Source organism: Protopterus annectens, chromosome 6.part0 (genome assembly GCF_019279795.1).
Source record: "Protopterus annectens isolate FY-2018-M chromosome 6.part0, PAN1.0, whole genome shotgun sequence".
NCBI lineage: Eukaryota > Metazoa > Chordata > Ceratodontiformes > Protopteridae > Protopterus > Protopterus annectens.
Genome location: NC_056737.1, coordinates 1945225959 through 1945243978, shown reverse-complemented (window position 1 = coordinate 1945243978; position 18020 = coordinate 1945225959). Strand labels below are relative to the sequence as shown.

Below are 18020 nucleotides of genomic sequence, written 5' to 3'. Positions count from 1 at the left end.
CCAGATTCACCAGCTGAACAGGAGAGGACGCCAGCAACTGACCCTTCGACATGCTAGAAATAGTGAAAAAGATTGCTGTGTAACTGAGTCAGAAAGGACCTATAGGGAGATGTGTACTCAACAGAATTTAGGTGAATGAAGTACTTTCTTTTGTTTAAGAGTGCTTTACCTGTATAAAAATGCTTTAGGAGCAAGTGCTGAGCTTTTTAGATAGAGTATAGGCTGTTTAGATTGCAAGTAGAACAGCTCTAAGGGAAAAATTGAAGAGCAGACTTGGTGGAGCCAGAAAAAGTTTAACCTTGTTTAACCAAGTTTAACCGGCGCTGCGCTATGTGCACGACCGCGCAGGTGGATTTTAAGCAGTGAACTACAAAAGAGCTAGGAATGGTCCCAAACAACCAATTACTACAGCTTCTTGTGCTGAGGTCACTTCCCCCAAGGACAGGTAGGCTGCTCAAGGCTCCCCACTCCCACTGGTGAGCAAAGAAACTTCCTTCTATCCAAGTAAGGTAATGGACAGCACAGGAACTACACCACAGCCCAGAATACAGCAATGCCTGTATACTGGTCTAAACTAGTTGAGAAAGGCGGGAAAACAAGGATTATTTTTTGTTTTTTGTAGAAATACACAGAAAATGCAGAGACAGTGATAAATTAGCTACACAGGCTAGCACACTTTAGTGGGCAGCCTCCACAGTTAAATTAAACAAACAAACAAGCAAACTTTCGATTAAATTCGACTAAATGCAACTTTAAGTGCAGATTTAAAAATAAATGCAGTAATCAGAAAAAAACAGTTCAGGCTAGTTTAAAGTAAGCAACAGAAGCTATTTCCAGTGAAAAAAAAGCAAATATACTTAAATCCAGAAGGTAGTCGCTTTTTCGAGTTCCTTGCTACTAGGACCACTCTGTAAACCCACGTGGAGCTTGTCTGAGCAGTATAGCCAGAAAAAAATGCCCAGAGGCAGATTTTAAGCAGTGAACTACAAAAGAGCTAGGAATGGTCCCAAACAACCAATTACTACAGCTTCTTGTGCTGAGGTCACTTCCCCCAAGGACAGGTAGGCTGATCAAGGCTCCCCACTCCCACTGGTGAGCAAAGAAACTTCCTTCTATCCAAGTAAGGTAATGGACAACACAGGAACTACACCACAGCCCAGAATACAGCAATGCCTGTATACTGGTCTAAACTAGTTGAGAAAGATGGGAAAACAAGGATTATTTTTTTGTTTTTTTTTGTAGAAACACACAGAAAATGCAGAGACAGTGATAAATTAGCTACACAGGCTAGCACACTTTAGTGGGCAGCCTCCACAGTTAAATTAAACAAACAAACAAGCAAACTTTCGATTAAATTCAACTAAATGTAACTTTAAGTGCAGATTTAAAAATAAATGCAGTAGTCAGAAAAAAAAACAGTTCAGGCTAGTTTAAAGTAAGCAACAGAAGCTATTTCCAGTGGAAAAAAAGCAAATATACTTAAATCCAGAAGGTAGTCGCTTTTTCGAGTTCCTTGCTGCTAGGACCACTCTGTAAACTCACGTGGAGCTTGTCTGAGCAGTATAGCCAGAAAAAAATGCCCATCGGCAGATTTTAAGCAGTGAACTACATAAGAGCTAGGAATGGTCCCAAACAACCAATTACTACAGCTTCTTGTGCTGAGGTCACTTCCCCCAAGGACAGGTAGGCTGCTCAAGGCTCCCCACTCCCACTGGTGAGCAAAGAAACTTCCTTCTATCCAAGTAAGGTAATGGACAACACAGGAACTACACCACAGCCCAGAATACAGCAATGCCTGTATACTGGTCTAAACTAGTCGAGAAAGGCGGGAAAACAAGGATTTTTTTTTTTGTTTTTTTTGTAGAAATACACAGAAAATGCAGAGACAGTGATAAATTAGTTACACAGGCTAGCACACTTTAGTGGGCAGCCTCCACAGTTAAATTAAACAAACAAACAAGCAAACTTTCGATTAAATTCGACTAAATGTAACTTTAAGTGCAGATTTAAAAATAAATGCAGTAATCAGAAAAACAACAGTTCAGGCTTGTTTAAAGTAAGCAACAGAAGCTATTTCCAGTGAAGAAAAAGCAAATATACTTAAATCCAGAAGGTAGTTGCTTTTTCGAGTTCCTTGCTGCTAGGACCACTCTGTAAACCCACGTGGAGCTTGTCTGAGCAGTATAGCCAGAAAAAAACGCCCAGAAGCGGATTTTAAGCAAACTTATATATATATATATATATATATATATATATATATATATATATATATATATAGATATATATATATATATATATAATTGGATTATAGCTGTTGCAGAGAAGATAGGTGATAAAATATTATGTAATGACCAAAGGAAAAAAAAAGTACCTGGGTTATTTCAAATGAGCTACAGAGACTTGCATATTAGAGTATGGCAGTCAATTTATACATATCCAGTTTGATGATATGGATTTACTATATTGACTACTACATAATAAAGGTAAGAAAGAAAGAAAGAAAATGAAATAATAGCCAAGTATGTTCATTTAAAATAAAAAGTCAGATGGAACATCACTTAGGCCTGAGCCCTCCTCTGGGTTCCTCATTGTGTCTTGTACATCTGAAGAACCTTCTTTATAATTTGTTCCTGTCTGATCTTTGCAGCCTTTATTATAAGTCTGATTTTTCTTTTGCTGGACCTCATGATTACCACCACTCTTTAGCTAGTCTGCATGCAAAGTCATCAGTACACATTATATTAATGTCAGCATGGTGAAAATACCCTTACCCAAAAGAAAAACTGGCTGAAACTGCACTACTGTTATCATAAATAACATTCCTTAAAGTTTACATATTGTTGAATACTCCTAAAAAGAAATATTTCAAGGATGTACTCAGGGCCATGCATTTGTATACATATAAATCCACATAGTTGCTTGCTGAGTCTGAGATTTAAATGTCATGTGTATTAGCCTTCACTAACGTTTACTTCTTTAATTGTGTTAGCGTGCCCTGATGAAATGCTATTTATAAGTTCACAAGTCTGGGCACTCAGTTTTCAACTTTATTGGGGGTTGGCATAATAGTTAAGGTGGTTACATTACAGACACTAAGAAAAGGATTAATTCTCACCCTTGAAGGGAAATTGGCTAGGGTACTTGTCTTTGAAAGTATGAAAAGTGAAAAAGGGAGTTTTTTTTGGAATAATTTTATTTGATCGAAGACACAAAATATCAAATCATAAAATGTTAAAAACTCAAAATACTGAACACCTATTTAATTCAGAGGGGCAAGCCCCCTGTACCACCACTGTGGGGGGGCTGCACTCCCATACCTCCTGCTAATTATATATACCAACTTTAAGATCGCACAACAGTAGAGAAGGGGCAAATTCCTATTTTTAGCATTTTGGGATTCAATATTTTTTTTTTGTCTTCTACCAAATGAATGTAATTCCATTTTATTATGTAAATGACAACAGCACGTGGCCAAGGTCACCCTTCAGGATGCAACTGGCCATGCCAATATGCAAATTTTTTTTTGGGATTCTGTATTTGCTACACTTTAAGAGATCCTGCCAGATACAAAAATCTCTGAAGATTCTTCACAAAAGCAAATAATTGCTTGAAATCAGACACTGGAAAAGCAGCACCAGCCCTAACTATGACCGAGATGACTCGAGTTTGATTAATGGTGGAGACTTGAAAAACTGAGGTGAGGAAGACAGGACTGATTGGCCACTTCCAACTGCCTATCCTGAGGTAGGAAGGATCTCTTACTAGCTATTTAGGTGACACAGCTGTATTACAACTGCGAAGCACAAGTCTGTTGTGCACATCTTGCCCTTGTACAAATGCACTGGCTGGGAAATCAGTATGTGGAGGCACATTCTCTGCAGCATGCAGAACTTAGTGGGGCTTAAAGGATCTGCTGAATGGAGTGGGAGCTTCAAGGGTGAAGATAGGCTACTCCATCAGATGGAAAATAATGACCCATTATCTATCACCTGGCTGTTACCATGGTTGGAGCAATGGGCTGATAGGGCACTCCTGGAAGGAGCAAATGTGTTGCAAGACTCTTATCTAACCCAAGAATGTCTGGCTTTAACCCCAGATGGCATGAATGGACCAAGTGGGCAAAGAGGGGAGGGGAGAAGAAAGTGATCACAGGACATATGCAACAAATTTAGAAGGTTCAACCATGTAACAAGAGAAGTACAGCTAAACTAGATGATTTAGAAAATAGATCTCACAAGAATAATATGTGATTCATTAGATTACTAGAGAGTGTGGAAGTCAATAAAACACTGTTTTTATACCTCAGGAACTTGGCCAACAACTGTGTCATTGTAAGAAAGTGAATATAGAAGTGGGCCCAGAATTAACAGTAAACGTTAATCTCCAGTTTATTATTACATTTTTTTTATGATGAAGCGATAAGAAAGCCCAGGTAACTGAGTCTGAAATATAAAATTGTTCGGTGCATGGTCCGTTTTATCCTGGGCTGCAGTGTTGCATTGTTTAGTAGAAGGAAAGCCTTTGTTACATCCCTAAAGAGATTTAAAGAGCAGGAATATGAGGTGTAGTCCTGACTTCACTGCTAGTGACTGAATGGGAAGAATCCATGTCCTATGACTACTTTTGGGAAGGTAATGACTTTCTTGGCTCCTTGGAGTCTTGCAATAAAACAGCCATGACAACATGGACTCCTGCCTCTTCCTCTATTAGGATCATAGGTAATAGCTAGGCTAATGACCCAGGGGGCCTTTTTCAGCCTAGCCATGCTTATCCAAGTGGAGAAGCAAAGCTTGTACTTTGTATCTGTAAGGTTACCACCTTAACCATTATGCCAACCCATAATTATAGCACTACGTTCCCATGGGATCAAAATGAAAGCATGACCATATCCCATAACAGCCACTAAAACTTTGGAACGGAAGAGGACTTGCCAACTAAAGGTAACCACACAGACTTCTCTGCTGCTGGCCTTTAAACTCTCTCCATTGCTGCAAAGTTTTCCAAACAATTCTTGTCTCTGCTCAGCAAACAGATTTGTCATTTAAGGAAGAAGAGTTCCTAATTCATCACTGAAAGAAATGGAGCAAATTGAGAAGGCTTGTTTAAAGTTAAACTTACTATACCTAATGCACTTAATGTGAGAGGATTCACTAAACCTAATGCATTTAATGTGAGAGGATTCATTAAACAAGGCGTTTACTATACCATTGTTAATAGTGTTTTGGTAATCTTTAAAATTATGGGAAAAAGTTCAATTGATCTATATACTTGCTTCATGTCACATGGACAGTGTAGTGGTGCAGTGGTAGTGTTGATGCCTCACAGTAATAGGTTCTCTGGTTCGATTCTCGGCTAGGGTGCCTTCTGTGAGGAATCTGCATGTGTATGGGTTTCTGCCGGGTACTTTGGTTTCTTCCCATGTTACAGAGACATGCATCTGGAGTGTTTCTCCCTGGGCCTCTGCTGAAAATTGGATTAGTTTCACGTCAGACTTTCCCAGTACACAAATGTTAAATAAATAACTATACTGACATGCATATTTATTCCTTTGATTTTTTTTTTTTTTAAGAGGGACATAATCATTCACAAATAAATGTTTTGAATGGTCTTGGGAAAGTAATCTCTCTTTTTCTGTAACTTTAAGAGCTTGCTTCATGTCACATGTATGCTTGCCTTGGGTAGAATATTAGAGATATGGATATGCCCTCTCATTTATTTGTGGACTTCAATGAGGATGAATAATGTATTTGGAAGAGGACATATCACAAAAATTGTTACTGTGGCATGCTCATTATGTAAACCTTCCAACAGTAATAGAGCAGCCATGAAGTGTACACTGCATAAGGGTCTGACTTCCATTTACACAGTTGGAATGATACATGTTGTGCTGTAAATTAATTTTAAAAGGGCTGTGCCATGCAAATTAATTTTAAAAGGGCTATACCATGTAAATTAATTTTAAAAGGGCTATGCCATGCAAATTAATTCTAAAAGAGGATATATCATGCATATAGCTATTTAGCAATTACAGTTTATGTAAGTATTCACATTAAAACATACACCATGTTTTATAGTTTAATTTGTCTCTTGCACAGACTAATTTTGCATCTCACATGATTTCATATCTGCTAACTTGGAATTCACAGAGAAATTAATGTTGAGCTTATCATTATGTATGCTTTGTCTACAGTTACTGTCATTATATGCTTTAATTTATTCCCAGCACCTATGATATACATTGAAATCAACTCTTTTTTTGTATTTCTACAGTTGGAAATCTGATGTTTCTATATTAGGGATAAATTCACCTCCCAACTAGTTAGATTGGATAACTCTCTGGAGTTACTCCAAGCACAGATTACTGTGGGTAAGACCCCATTCAAGTCATAGCTAATTATATACCTCCCTGCATGGATCATGATGCGCAAAAGGCCTACTTGACCAAACTAGAGTCAATCCAAATATTGCCAAACACTCTGGTCACGGGGTATTTCAATTATCCCACCATCAGCTAAGAAACCTAGTCTGACCCTAACTCACTAGTGCTAAAGTTCCTTGACTTTGTTAAATGCCCAGGAACTAATTGTTCAAACCCCAACCAGAGGAACAAAACTGGATCTGGTACTTGCTAACATGATAAACAGATGCACCACCACAACTGTTGGACCATCATTAGTCAAATATGAACACAAATCAGCCACCTTCAAGTTGGTACTAATATCAGAACTCACAAATGGTGAAGTCAGACTAAAAAACTTCACCAAAGAAACCTATGGCCTCCTAGGGGAAGGTATAAATGGCTTACAAGCCTCACCCCCAGCTGAATTTTGTAACTACACCAAAGCTTACACTAAAGCCTTGTACAATCACTTGTATAAGTGTAGACTTGGCTGTTCCAGAGACAACCAAAGCCAGAGCCCTAAGTAAAATCAAGCCACCATGGTGGACATCCAACATCAACAAAGTTTACAACAAACATAAAAAGTTGTTGTCTAGGAAAACTAAGGTGAGTCCCCAACAATGGAAAAGCACCCTCCTCAGCCTCAAAAGGCAAATAAGACAACATGTCAAATTTTCTAAGGGTAACTTTGAGAAAAATTCAGCAGTCACAGCCAAGGATAACCATAACACCTTTCACAGCTACATACATAGCCTAACAGGTAGGACCCAAGCATGTGCCAAACTAGTGACTAATGGTATCATACACACACTGATCCCACAGTGATAGCAAACCTGCTAGCAGACATATTTGGTGAAAATTTCACTCCCTTATCCCCTTTATACCTATCACCAAACTTGCTCTCAACTTCCCCACATGCTACATATCCAAAGAGCAGATCATTAAAACCTTGTCTAAGGCAAAAAAAACGCAGCCTCTGTAGGACCAGACGGCATCCCAGGCTATCTTCAAAACAAACTAAAACATGAAGTAGCATCACCATTAAGTACCCTATTCAATCACAGCCTAAACACAAGCTTTGTTCCTGCAGAATGGAGAACAGCAGCAGTTATTCCCCTCCACAAAGGTGGCTTAGCAACAGACCCAGGGAATTATAGACCCATAAGTCTGACCAGCCTCATCCGTAAAGCCATGGAATGCATCATCACGGACCTCATAAATAATAACATAGGCGACCTACAAACCCAGGATACAACCCAATTTAGCTTTGTCAAGGGCAGATCCTGTCTGTTAAATCTGATGGCTTTCTTTGAAAATGTGACCAGGGCCATTGACAAGGGCAAATCTGTGCACACAGCATACCTTGACTTGGCAAAGTCCTCTGTTGTAAGATGGATTGCCAACTGGCTCACAAACCAGTCACACACTATCAAAGTGGGGAACTCCACATCAACCAGCAGACTTGTCACCGGCAGGGTGTCACAATGGTCAGTACTGGGTCCCCTACTGTTTGATATATACTTCTCGGAAGCTCAGGCCAAAACTAAGGGGCTGCGGTTGACCAAGTTTGCAGATGACTGCAAACTGTGTGCAATTGTTGAATCCCCAAATGATGTTAGCATACTTCAGGAGGGTCTTATGCAGACCAAAGACTGGTGTCTTAGTCATGTTTTCAAACTGAATTGAAAGAAATTCATCATCATTCCCTTCAGTAAAAACAATGTCCCTTCACACTATCAAATTAACAACAATACTCTATGTACCTATGAAGTGGTAAGAGATCTAGGATCACAAGTAGATTGCGACCTTAGCTTTGACCACCATGCGTCTACTGTAGTAAAGGATTTCTATGTAGCATGCTTAATTAGCAGAGACATTGCCTTTAGAGCAAAGGAGGCCATAACCACTTTATACTCATCACTAATCAGGTCCATAATTGAGTAAAGTGCCCCTTTTAGCATGTACTGTGCAAAGCACTTGCAGCAATTCATAGGTTCATAGGTAGGTACTAAGCTATCGGCCCTAGCCAAAGAATGTACCCTGGCTTTCGCCACCCAAGAAAATTATTTTCCTGTGCCCCTGTCGAGCAGAGCCAAAGAAGTGATCCCCGGGGTGAATTTCCCATTTCCCATCCAATCATCAAGATTTTTCTTGAAGAGTGCTAATGAGGAGCTCTGTTTGACATAGATAGGTAGTCTGTTCCAGAGTATGGGAAGTCTCTGGGACAGGAATCTATCCCTCCAGCATTTTCTGTTTATTGTGGTGACAAGGTTAAGGACACTAGAGCATGTAGCTCGGAGGGATTGGGATTTCTTTAAGTGGAGCATGTCCAACAGCTCTGGGTTTGACATAGCTTTGCATGTTAGGCAGAGATCGCCCCTGAGTAGGTGATATGCGATGGAGTAAAGCTGTAGTTTTTTGAGAAGGTCTGCATAGGGCATATGTTTGAGGCCAGTAATCCTCTTTGTGAGGTATTTCTGTGGTCTTTCCAGTTGTTGTAGATGTCTTGTGAGGTACATATCAAAAGGGGCATTGTACTCTATAATGGGTCTAATGAGTGATGAGTAGAGGGGAACAATGACCTCTTTTTTTCTGGATGAGAATCCTTTTGTGATGAGATGAGCCATGTAGAAGGATTTCCTGACCACTGTGGCGATGTGATTATCAAAGTAGAGACTACTGTCCACCTGTGTCCCAAGATCTCTTATCACATTTTCGGCATTAAGTAGACTACCAGCTATGTGGTAGTTCATGGGTACAGAGTTTTTACCAAAGGGGATGACAATACACTTTTTGGCATTGAGCTTCAGGCCATGGCTTTGACACCAGGTATCTGTCTCATTGAGGCCCTTTTGTAGTTTGTCCACATCGTTAGGAGTTTCGATTATGGCTCCTAGTTTGCAGTCATCTACAAACTTTGTTAGCCAAAGACCTTCTATGTTGGCCTGCACTTCAGAGAAGTAGATACCAAACAGGAGAGGACCCAGGACTGAACCCTGCGGTACTCCACTTGTCACTGGTCTGATGTCGGATTTGGAATCCGCTACTTTCACAGTGTGGGTTCTGTCCATGAGCCAGTTGGCAACCCATCTTGTGACATAGGGATTTATACCTAGTTTAGTGAGCTTATCTATAATTCCAGAGTGGGGGATGGTGTCGAAAGCCTTGGCGAGATCTAGATAAGCTGTGTGAACCATTTTACCCTGATCTATGGCTTTGGTGACTGCTTCAAAGAAGTCAATCAGGTTTAGGAGACATGATCTGCCTTTTACAAATCCAAACTGTGTAGGGTCCAGAGTTTGGAGATTACCAATGTCTTTGTTTATGAGTTCCATGATGATACATTCCATGGCCTTGCAGACCAGGCTCGTCAGGCTAATGGGGCGGTAGTTCCCGGGGTCCGTCGTGGCTCCCCCTTTGTGGAGTGGGATAACTGTCACGGTGCACCATTCAGTGAGTACAAAGCCTGAGGTGAGGCTATGATTGAACATGGTACTTAGGTAGGGTGCCAGTTCATTCTGTAGTTCATGTAGAACGCAGCCTGGGATATTGTCAGGTCCCATGGATGCTGTGTTCTTGGCTTTGGAGAGTGTGTTTTTTACCTGTGCAGCTGTGATTATAGGAACTTTGCATTCTTCAGGTATAGAGATGGGCCCTCTAGGGGGTGAGAGGGGGGTAAAGTTAGCACTGAACCTATCTGCTAGGATGTTGGCAATATCAGTTGGTTCTGTATATTTAGTGCCATTATGCTGTAACTCAGAGCAGATCTGAGTGTTCCCATTTAGATTCTTGACATAGCTATAGAATGCTTTGTAGTTGTCTTTACAGTCAGTGGCAATTTTGTTTTCGTAACTAGCTTTGGAGGATTTTATGAGGGATCTCAGCTTCTTACTGAGGTTGACCAGGGAGTTCCTCCAGTCATGGGATTTTACTCTTTTTTGCAACAGTTTCTTTCTTCTGTTGTAGAGTTTGTTTATGGCAGAGAGACCTCAGAGGTTTCTAACTAAGATCAAGGGACTCCAGCACTTGCCTTGCACAGACCGACTAAAGTTCCTATCACTATACTCAGTATTATATAGACTTCTTAGGGGGGAGATGTATGCATGGCTTACAGAGCAATTTCCAGCTCAATTGTAATGAATTTGCTGTACATCACCTAAATCAAACAGGACTAGTGGTACCCATTCTAGGGACCTAAATATGGCCTGCAACTTGAATAGGATGTGCTGGAGGGACAGATTTGTCTCCCAGTGATTGCTGCATCTTTGGAAAATGCTGCCAATTTATGTCAAACAGAGCACCTCTATGACTCTGTTCAAAAGAAACCTGGACTAGTGGATAGAGCACTGTAAATTCATACCAGGGATAACCCTCCTGGACATGGGCAGTCATTACTAAATACAATCCTGGATATTGACGAGTATCTATGGTATTACATTGGGATGAAACAGCTAGGCTTGAAAGGACCTCTGGGTTGATATCCTAGTAACCTCCTATGATCCTATGTTTTAGTCTATTATTATATCAATTGTGAATGTGCCAGGTATTACTCTCCTTGCAAAACACATCATCTAAATACATTTTTAATTTATTGTTTCTATTCCTTCATAGCTCCAATGTTTTATTTTAAATTTATTGGAAATATCATATCCTAGATTGCGTTAATAATGATGACAAGTAAAAATATTTTCCAGCCTCTGTGGCTTTCCACTAAAAGAAGCATTCCGGAGTATAACTGAATTGTCAAACAGCCAAATGTATGAACTGTGACTTTCACCTGATTCTTCAAATTGCTACAGGTATAGATCAGTGCAAGGGAAGGCCGCGGTGGTGCAGCAGTAGCGTTGTTGCCTCACAGCAAGAGGTTCTCCCTTTTGATTCTTGGCTGGTGTGTGGGGAGTGCCTTCTGTGTGGAGTCTTCATGTCCTCCCCGTGGTTGAGTGGTGTTCTGAAAGACATGCGTGAATGGGCGTGCCTTCGTTGAAGGTTGGGCATCGAGCTGGCAACTCGGCACCGTAAAAACCTACTGCCAATCATTAGCGGACCAGAGTTCTGCTGTGGCAACTCCTAACTAGGAAAAGCTGAAAGACAAACAACAAAATAGGTCAGTGCAAGGGAAAATGACTCTTTAACCTCAGATTGAAATAACTTTAGTGTTTATTTCAAGAGCAAGATTGTAAAAGTTGTAGCTCCACGCATGGTTATGGGAACCTCCAAGAAACATGTTTTGAGTCAGTCAATAATCCATCTGAAAATGTGTTCACTGACTTTATATTTATGGAACTGTCTTAGAGCTAAGCAAAAAGTAGTGTGCTCTGTCGCTACCAAAGTTAGGGGTTGACATAATGGTTAAGGTGTTTACCTCACAAACATAAGTTACATGGTTTGATTTTCACTTTTGAGGGAACTTGGGTAGGTTAAAAATGGCCCACAAGTACTTACCTATAAACTAAATATAAGTTAACTCACTGTGTTGCAGTAGTCAGCTGAACATAAAAGTCACTGTCCATTCTTGTATGTCATCAACATTATGCACACCTTATGCAAAGCTGATGGAATTGTGAATTCATTTTCTGAATAGTTTAGAGTCTAAAATCACACCTGCAAAATGTAAGGCTATGTTTTACTTTAAGTGGCACCTTTAAAGCATTTAAAAAATAGTATGAATCAAAATTCTCACTGAATTTTCAATTACGTTAGCTAACTATAAAGAGGGAATTATAGGAACAGGATAACTCATATGACCCATATAACTGTGTCCCTATATATCATAGACCAGCAATGAAAAGATCACGCACATTGAAGTCTCTGGTGATCATAGCATCAGTCGTCCAACTTTATATTGACTTAGCAAGCCCACAGAATACTTGATGCAGTTAATAAAAACATCTGAATAAGTGATTTTTGAAGAGGGCAAGTCTTCCTACACCTCACACATCATGTAGCTGATATATGCCAACTCTAAGACTGCACAAGCATGAGCATAAACAAAGGAAAGCAGTATCTGTTTCCCCATGCTTGCACAAGCTTCATCTTGGCAAGTAAAGAAAGAAAGAAATGATGCTCAGTGTTCGGGACCTTTGATCACTAGTAGGGGATGATAGCTGTCGCATTCAGTGAGTGGGCCCTGATCAGTACGGATTCTTAGATTCGTATATTGGTGCATGACAAACTGTCCTTGAAGGTATGATCACAAGCCAAACAAACAGAAATAAGATGCCAGAAAATGAAAAATGACACAGGCAGGTTTGAGGGTATGATAGTTATCTGTCAGTGGTGCTGAGCCTTGTTTCATCAATAGGCCAGCAGTGTGCCAGTCTTGGGTGATGGAAGGACTTGCTACTTGATGAGTCCTCATGGCAGGAGAGCTTGAATAACTTCCACAAGTATTCTTTCCTCTAGCAGATGTTAGGTCTGTGGTTGGGTAGGTTGTCTGTGGCAGGGGTATAGACAGCATCAGTCTTACAACAACACTGTAGTGTCTGGGAGGGAAAGAAAATGTGAAGGAAACTTGCCATTTTATTAGGGTCTGAGTTAGTTGCATGCCTCTTGCAGTCATGAATAACTACACAAATGCTGGTTAATTTCATGAAGAACTCTTCAAATGCCAGTTTCATGTAACACACAAATGGGACTTTATAAATGCCGGCACAGAATGCATGCAGCTGCAAAAACATAGCCAGCTACTGCTCCAGTTACGAGTAAGCTTGCATCTTCTAGATAAGTATAAATCACAGAATATTAATCTCACATACACACACATATACACAGACACACACATATGCACTGGATACGGAAAATAATGTAAAGAAAGTCTTAAAATACCTTCATTCCAGTGACATAGTCATACATATTTGTTATTTTCATAACACGTCAAAGTGAACAAATTACAAAGAGTAACTCTTTCTCTCTGGACAATCTAGCTTGTTCTTTTGAAGTTGTTCAGCCACTGATTTCATTTAAGAAAGGTGACCCATGATGAAAATTACTATTATAGGACTATATGAACATGAATTATGTCATCACAGCATTGTACAGTAGCACTACATTGTTTTTTTCTATTCTAACATGCGGATTTTGTTTGTTCATGTTTTATGTTAATGTCTTTTACTTTTGAAAATTATATTTTTGTTGTGATTTTGTTTCATTATTAATGTTGTTTTGATTTGTTCTTTGAAGACTTAAGCAATTTTAAAAATAGTTTTCATAGTGGACTTTTGATCTTGTTCTTCTTGCAGAAAACTGAATTTGCAACATATATACATACATACACACACACACACACACACACACACACACACACACACACACACACACACACACACACACACACACACACATAAACACTGCATATGTGCTAGTTAAATGCTTACACTCTTCCATGAGAAACACCTGTGCATGTTTATGCTTTGAAGCAGCATTTGACATTAGTATACAAAATCCATTAATGTTCTTTATGTTTTATGTACAATACTGAAGTCCAGCTTTGTCTTTTAGAATTATTGTGAATTACAGAAAATTATTAACTAACATGATATTTGCAAAAGCAATTAAAATATCTTAATAACCATATATATATTGCTGCACTGCATATTTCAAGACATTGGGAATTAAAATGATTATTCCATTTAATAACACAAGCTATAACATGCATTGATATCAGGACACACAATAAACCAGTTCTGTAAGCTATACGTGTACTGAAATAACTTTTGCAGATTTTAAAACTGTTGCAGTATAGTGGTTATGCTAAAGAAATGATGCAAAACTTAACATGAAAGAATTATATAAGGCTATGAACCTATAATAATAATAATGGAAACAACAAATCAGAGTAATTATAAGTATATAGACACTTATTAGTTTTTTTTTAACTTTATTACACCCACAGGCAGTGAACAGGCAGATTCCTTTAAATATAATGAGAATCCACAGTTCTCAAGCCTAACACAGCAACAGATTGTAACAGAAACTGATGAGCAGTCTAAGAAACCTAGACGGAAAGATACCCCATATCATCACACGCCTCCTTTTGTTCCAGGTATGGACATTTAAGTTTCAGTTCATACAGGATTGGTTTATTTTTGAAGGATGCCCAGCCAAGACAGTGTCAGTAGTTTTGCTCCTCAGAATGCTTGAAATGAAACCTCTTTACAGCTGACATGTTCAGTCTGAAGTGCAGGAAAAAGGATTAACCTGGTTTTAGGCACCTTGTGGTCACGTGGTGGCCCCTGCTGAAAGAGCCCCCAACCAGGGCAGTTATGTGACCTTAATATTTTTGATAACATTTGTCAATGTATTTAATGGCTTGAGCACCATTTTTGTGTAGCTAATAAACCAGGTGGGTAATAATGACTTTACTAGGATGAAGAATCCTAACTGGTCCTGCTTCTGTCCAAGTAAAAAGTAAACACACCTCTGCCTGTACTGAAAAGTATATTCAGACTGTTGTTGCACAGGAGAAAAATAATTATGTCTGTGACTGTCAAGATGTAACCATCATGATTTTATTGACTCAGTTGTGAGTTTTTGAATCCGGATAACACTGCTTGTGTTAAGTAATCCTTTTGGAATTATATCATCCCCACTAAATCTGATTAACCTACCTTAATCTCTTAACTCTGATGATGACGGTCCTGGTTCCTTTAATCCTACTGTGGCTTATTGCATTCTAATGACTATGCTGGAAGCCACACTGATTGTTAATCACAACCTGCTGTGGCCACCTGAGTCCATTTATGCTGCTTGGCCTTCTGAGCCTATTAAGGCTGTTAGAGCCTTGTGGCTTCATCTTGGACTCTCCTGCATCCCTTCTGGAAGCTTTCCCTAACTATCATAATCTGCTAAATCTTACTAATAATATATCTTTATTAATCATGTAATTCTTGACTTCTTGTTACTGCTGTTAGATGTCTGTGTCCCGTCAATACTATTAAAACACAGTAATTCCCATTAATAATTAATCTTTATTATCATGTGATTCTTGACTTTTTGTTAGTGCAGTTAGATTTCTGTGCCCTGTTAATACTATTAAAACACAATAATTCCCATTAATCGTTAATCATTATTATCAGTATTCCTGCATATATTAATTCTGTGGAGATGGTGCCTGACTCATTTATTCCTTCTCTGGTTATAGTTAGTCCATAAACTCTACTGTCACCGCACTGACTCTGTAAAAGCTTTTTAGCCTTCCCAAAACTAAAGAACAGATCCTGTGATTTAGTTCTATATTTTATTTGGGACGTTGCTAGGTTGAAAACGTGCTTAAGTACCTTTCTTAAAACATTGACATTTATTTAGAATTATTTCCTTGTTGATAATATATTAAAAGGCACATTTTACATTTCCTCATTCCACTGTACATTTTCCTTTGTACAAAATGATACCTGCACTACTGTCCATTTATTAAGCAAAGATTATCTGGTGTTTCTTTTTTTTTTTTTGCATTCTTGTGCTGTTCAGTCTCCTTAACACACATCTTGTTGGGTTTGCATAATATTTTGCTAGAGAGTCTTTGGGAATTCATCTCCATGTCAGCTACATTATATTGACTACTATATCTCAAGGCTCTTTGAGCCAGGAAAATCCCATATAGCAAACTATTTCTAGCTCTTTCTTATTTACTTTCTATGGGGGTCATAAATCTATTTAAACTGAAAAAGATTTGCAAGTCTTTCATTGTGTAATGTCAGTGACAACTGATAGAACATCAGAGGATGGAACTTCTGTAAATCTGACTTTGCAAGCTCATTCTAGAATGAATAGAGAAACTGTTCCCTACAGCTAACTACCTTTGTAAAAATAAAGTAAATTGATCACTGTAGTTGAAGAAGAAAGTGCTGATTATAGTTTATTTCAAATATGACAAAGAGCACGACCAGGGAATGCCACTGGAAAAAATACTCAGAGTCTGTTCAGAGATTCCAAAAGTTAATAGTAACAATGAGTGTGGTCATTTTAACGGGATGGATAGAATAGCCTGAAGGAGAGATTGGTTACTATAATGACATCTGTAGGCAAAGGATGCATTTGTAAGAATGAGATAGTTTAGCCATAGATGTAATCTTCACCATCAAGCTATTTTCAGGTGGAACAAGGGAAAAAAAATAAGTATTTCTAGTACTGCAAGACAATTAGTACTAATTATAATATCAAGATAATACAACTTTTTTTTTGGTTTCTGACAATAGTAACCCCTTTTAAGTGTCTTATTTTATTTCCAAGAACAAGTAATTAAGTGGTTTTTCCTGATGCACTGGAGAAGGACAAGAAAGGGGTCACTGCATGTGGAATGATAGTGAGACACATTGACAGCAGTGAGATAAGACAGTTAAGACAGATAAGCAATTGGACAGGGAGAATGACTGTGAAAAGATGTTTCTGAATGTTATGTTGGTGGCATTATCATACTGTGACAACATGGTTACAGCAAGGATCTCTCAGGTTAAAAGTGTTAATATTAATGTAAAATATATCACCACTAGTTTTAGTATTTTCAGGAATACCTGGTCTCGTTGGAAAAAAATCTCAGGGTGAGATTCAGCAAAGCCTACACTAAGTGGACGCTAAGTGTACACTGTTTTGAATGAACAGAGAACACAGACATAACTCGCACCTTCTTATTTATTTTACATTTGTTGACCGGGCTAGTCTAACTGGATATATGTCATTTTCAGTAGAGGTCCAGGGAGAAAAGCTCCAAGCATAGGCAGTGACATATCATATATTACATACAAATAGCAAACAGAAATATAAAGTTATTTTTTTTTTCCTTTCTTTTACAGATGTACAGACATTATAATTTATATCCAGTACAGTGGAGGATAGCATATTTAGAGTCAGAATACTGTTATAAGGTACTAAGAAGGAAATCTTGTTAAATACTAATTAGAGGCAAGGTTACTGGTTAACCCAGGTAAACATAATAGAACAACAGAGCAGAAAATCTAGGGAGAGTGAGATGGGGATTTAGATATTAGTCAGGGTTAGAGCAGGGACATAGCCAGTGTGTAGTAAGGTATTCTTTAAGGTATTTTTTGAAAAGCAGTGTGGAAGAAAGAGATGTGAGTTCCCTTGGAAGCAGGTTCCAGGTTTTTCCCACTGTGCTAGTGAAAAGTGAGTCCCCTGCCTGGTTGTTTGATTTAATAGTGGAAACTAGAAGCTTATTAGCTGAGCGTAGTGTTGGCAGATTTTTATATGGGGTAATCAGATTAGTGAGGATTGGGGTATTCTTGGGGTGGTAAAGGATCTTTTGGGTGATGGTGTATTGTTGATAAAGTAGATTTTCTCCTAATTTTAGTTTTTCTACTGATATTCTTGTAGCTTTAAATATTGATGAGGATTCATAAAGGTTAGCACAAAGTGTAATCTTAAAAATAAATAAATAATAAATAAAGTGTAGTGTAATCTTTCTGAGGGACTAGAAAGCATAAAAAATGTGATAGAATATTATTGAATAGAGACTGTGTACACTTTAATGAATTTGGCCCTCAGTTTGTGTTGGGGGCTATACTCCTCTCTACTTCCCAGTCTAGGGTTTTGCCCACACATCCCTGATTTTTAAATATTTTGCCACAGACTAATACATACCTACATACAAATGCACAGAAACACACAC

General features: G+C 38.7%; 1 protein-coding gene across 2 annotated transcripts in view; it reads left to right on the top strand.

Moving 5' to 3' along the window:
* PPP1R1C (protein phosphatase 1 regulatory inhibitor subunit 1C) overlaps positions 1-18020 on the top strand; it is a 924837-nt gene that overhangs the window by 808982 nt on the left and 97835 nt on the right. For both annotated transcript variants that reach the window (XM_044075257.1, XM_044075258.1), the window contains one exon: positions 14292-14441. In XM_044075257.1, the coding sequence (XP_043931192.1) occupies positions 14292-14441 (150 nt within the window). The remainder of the gene's footprint in view (positions 1-14291; positions 14442-18020) is intronic.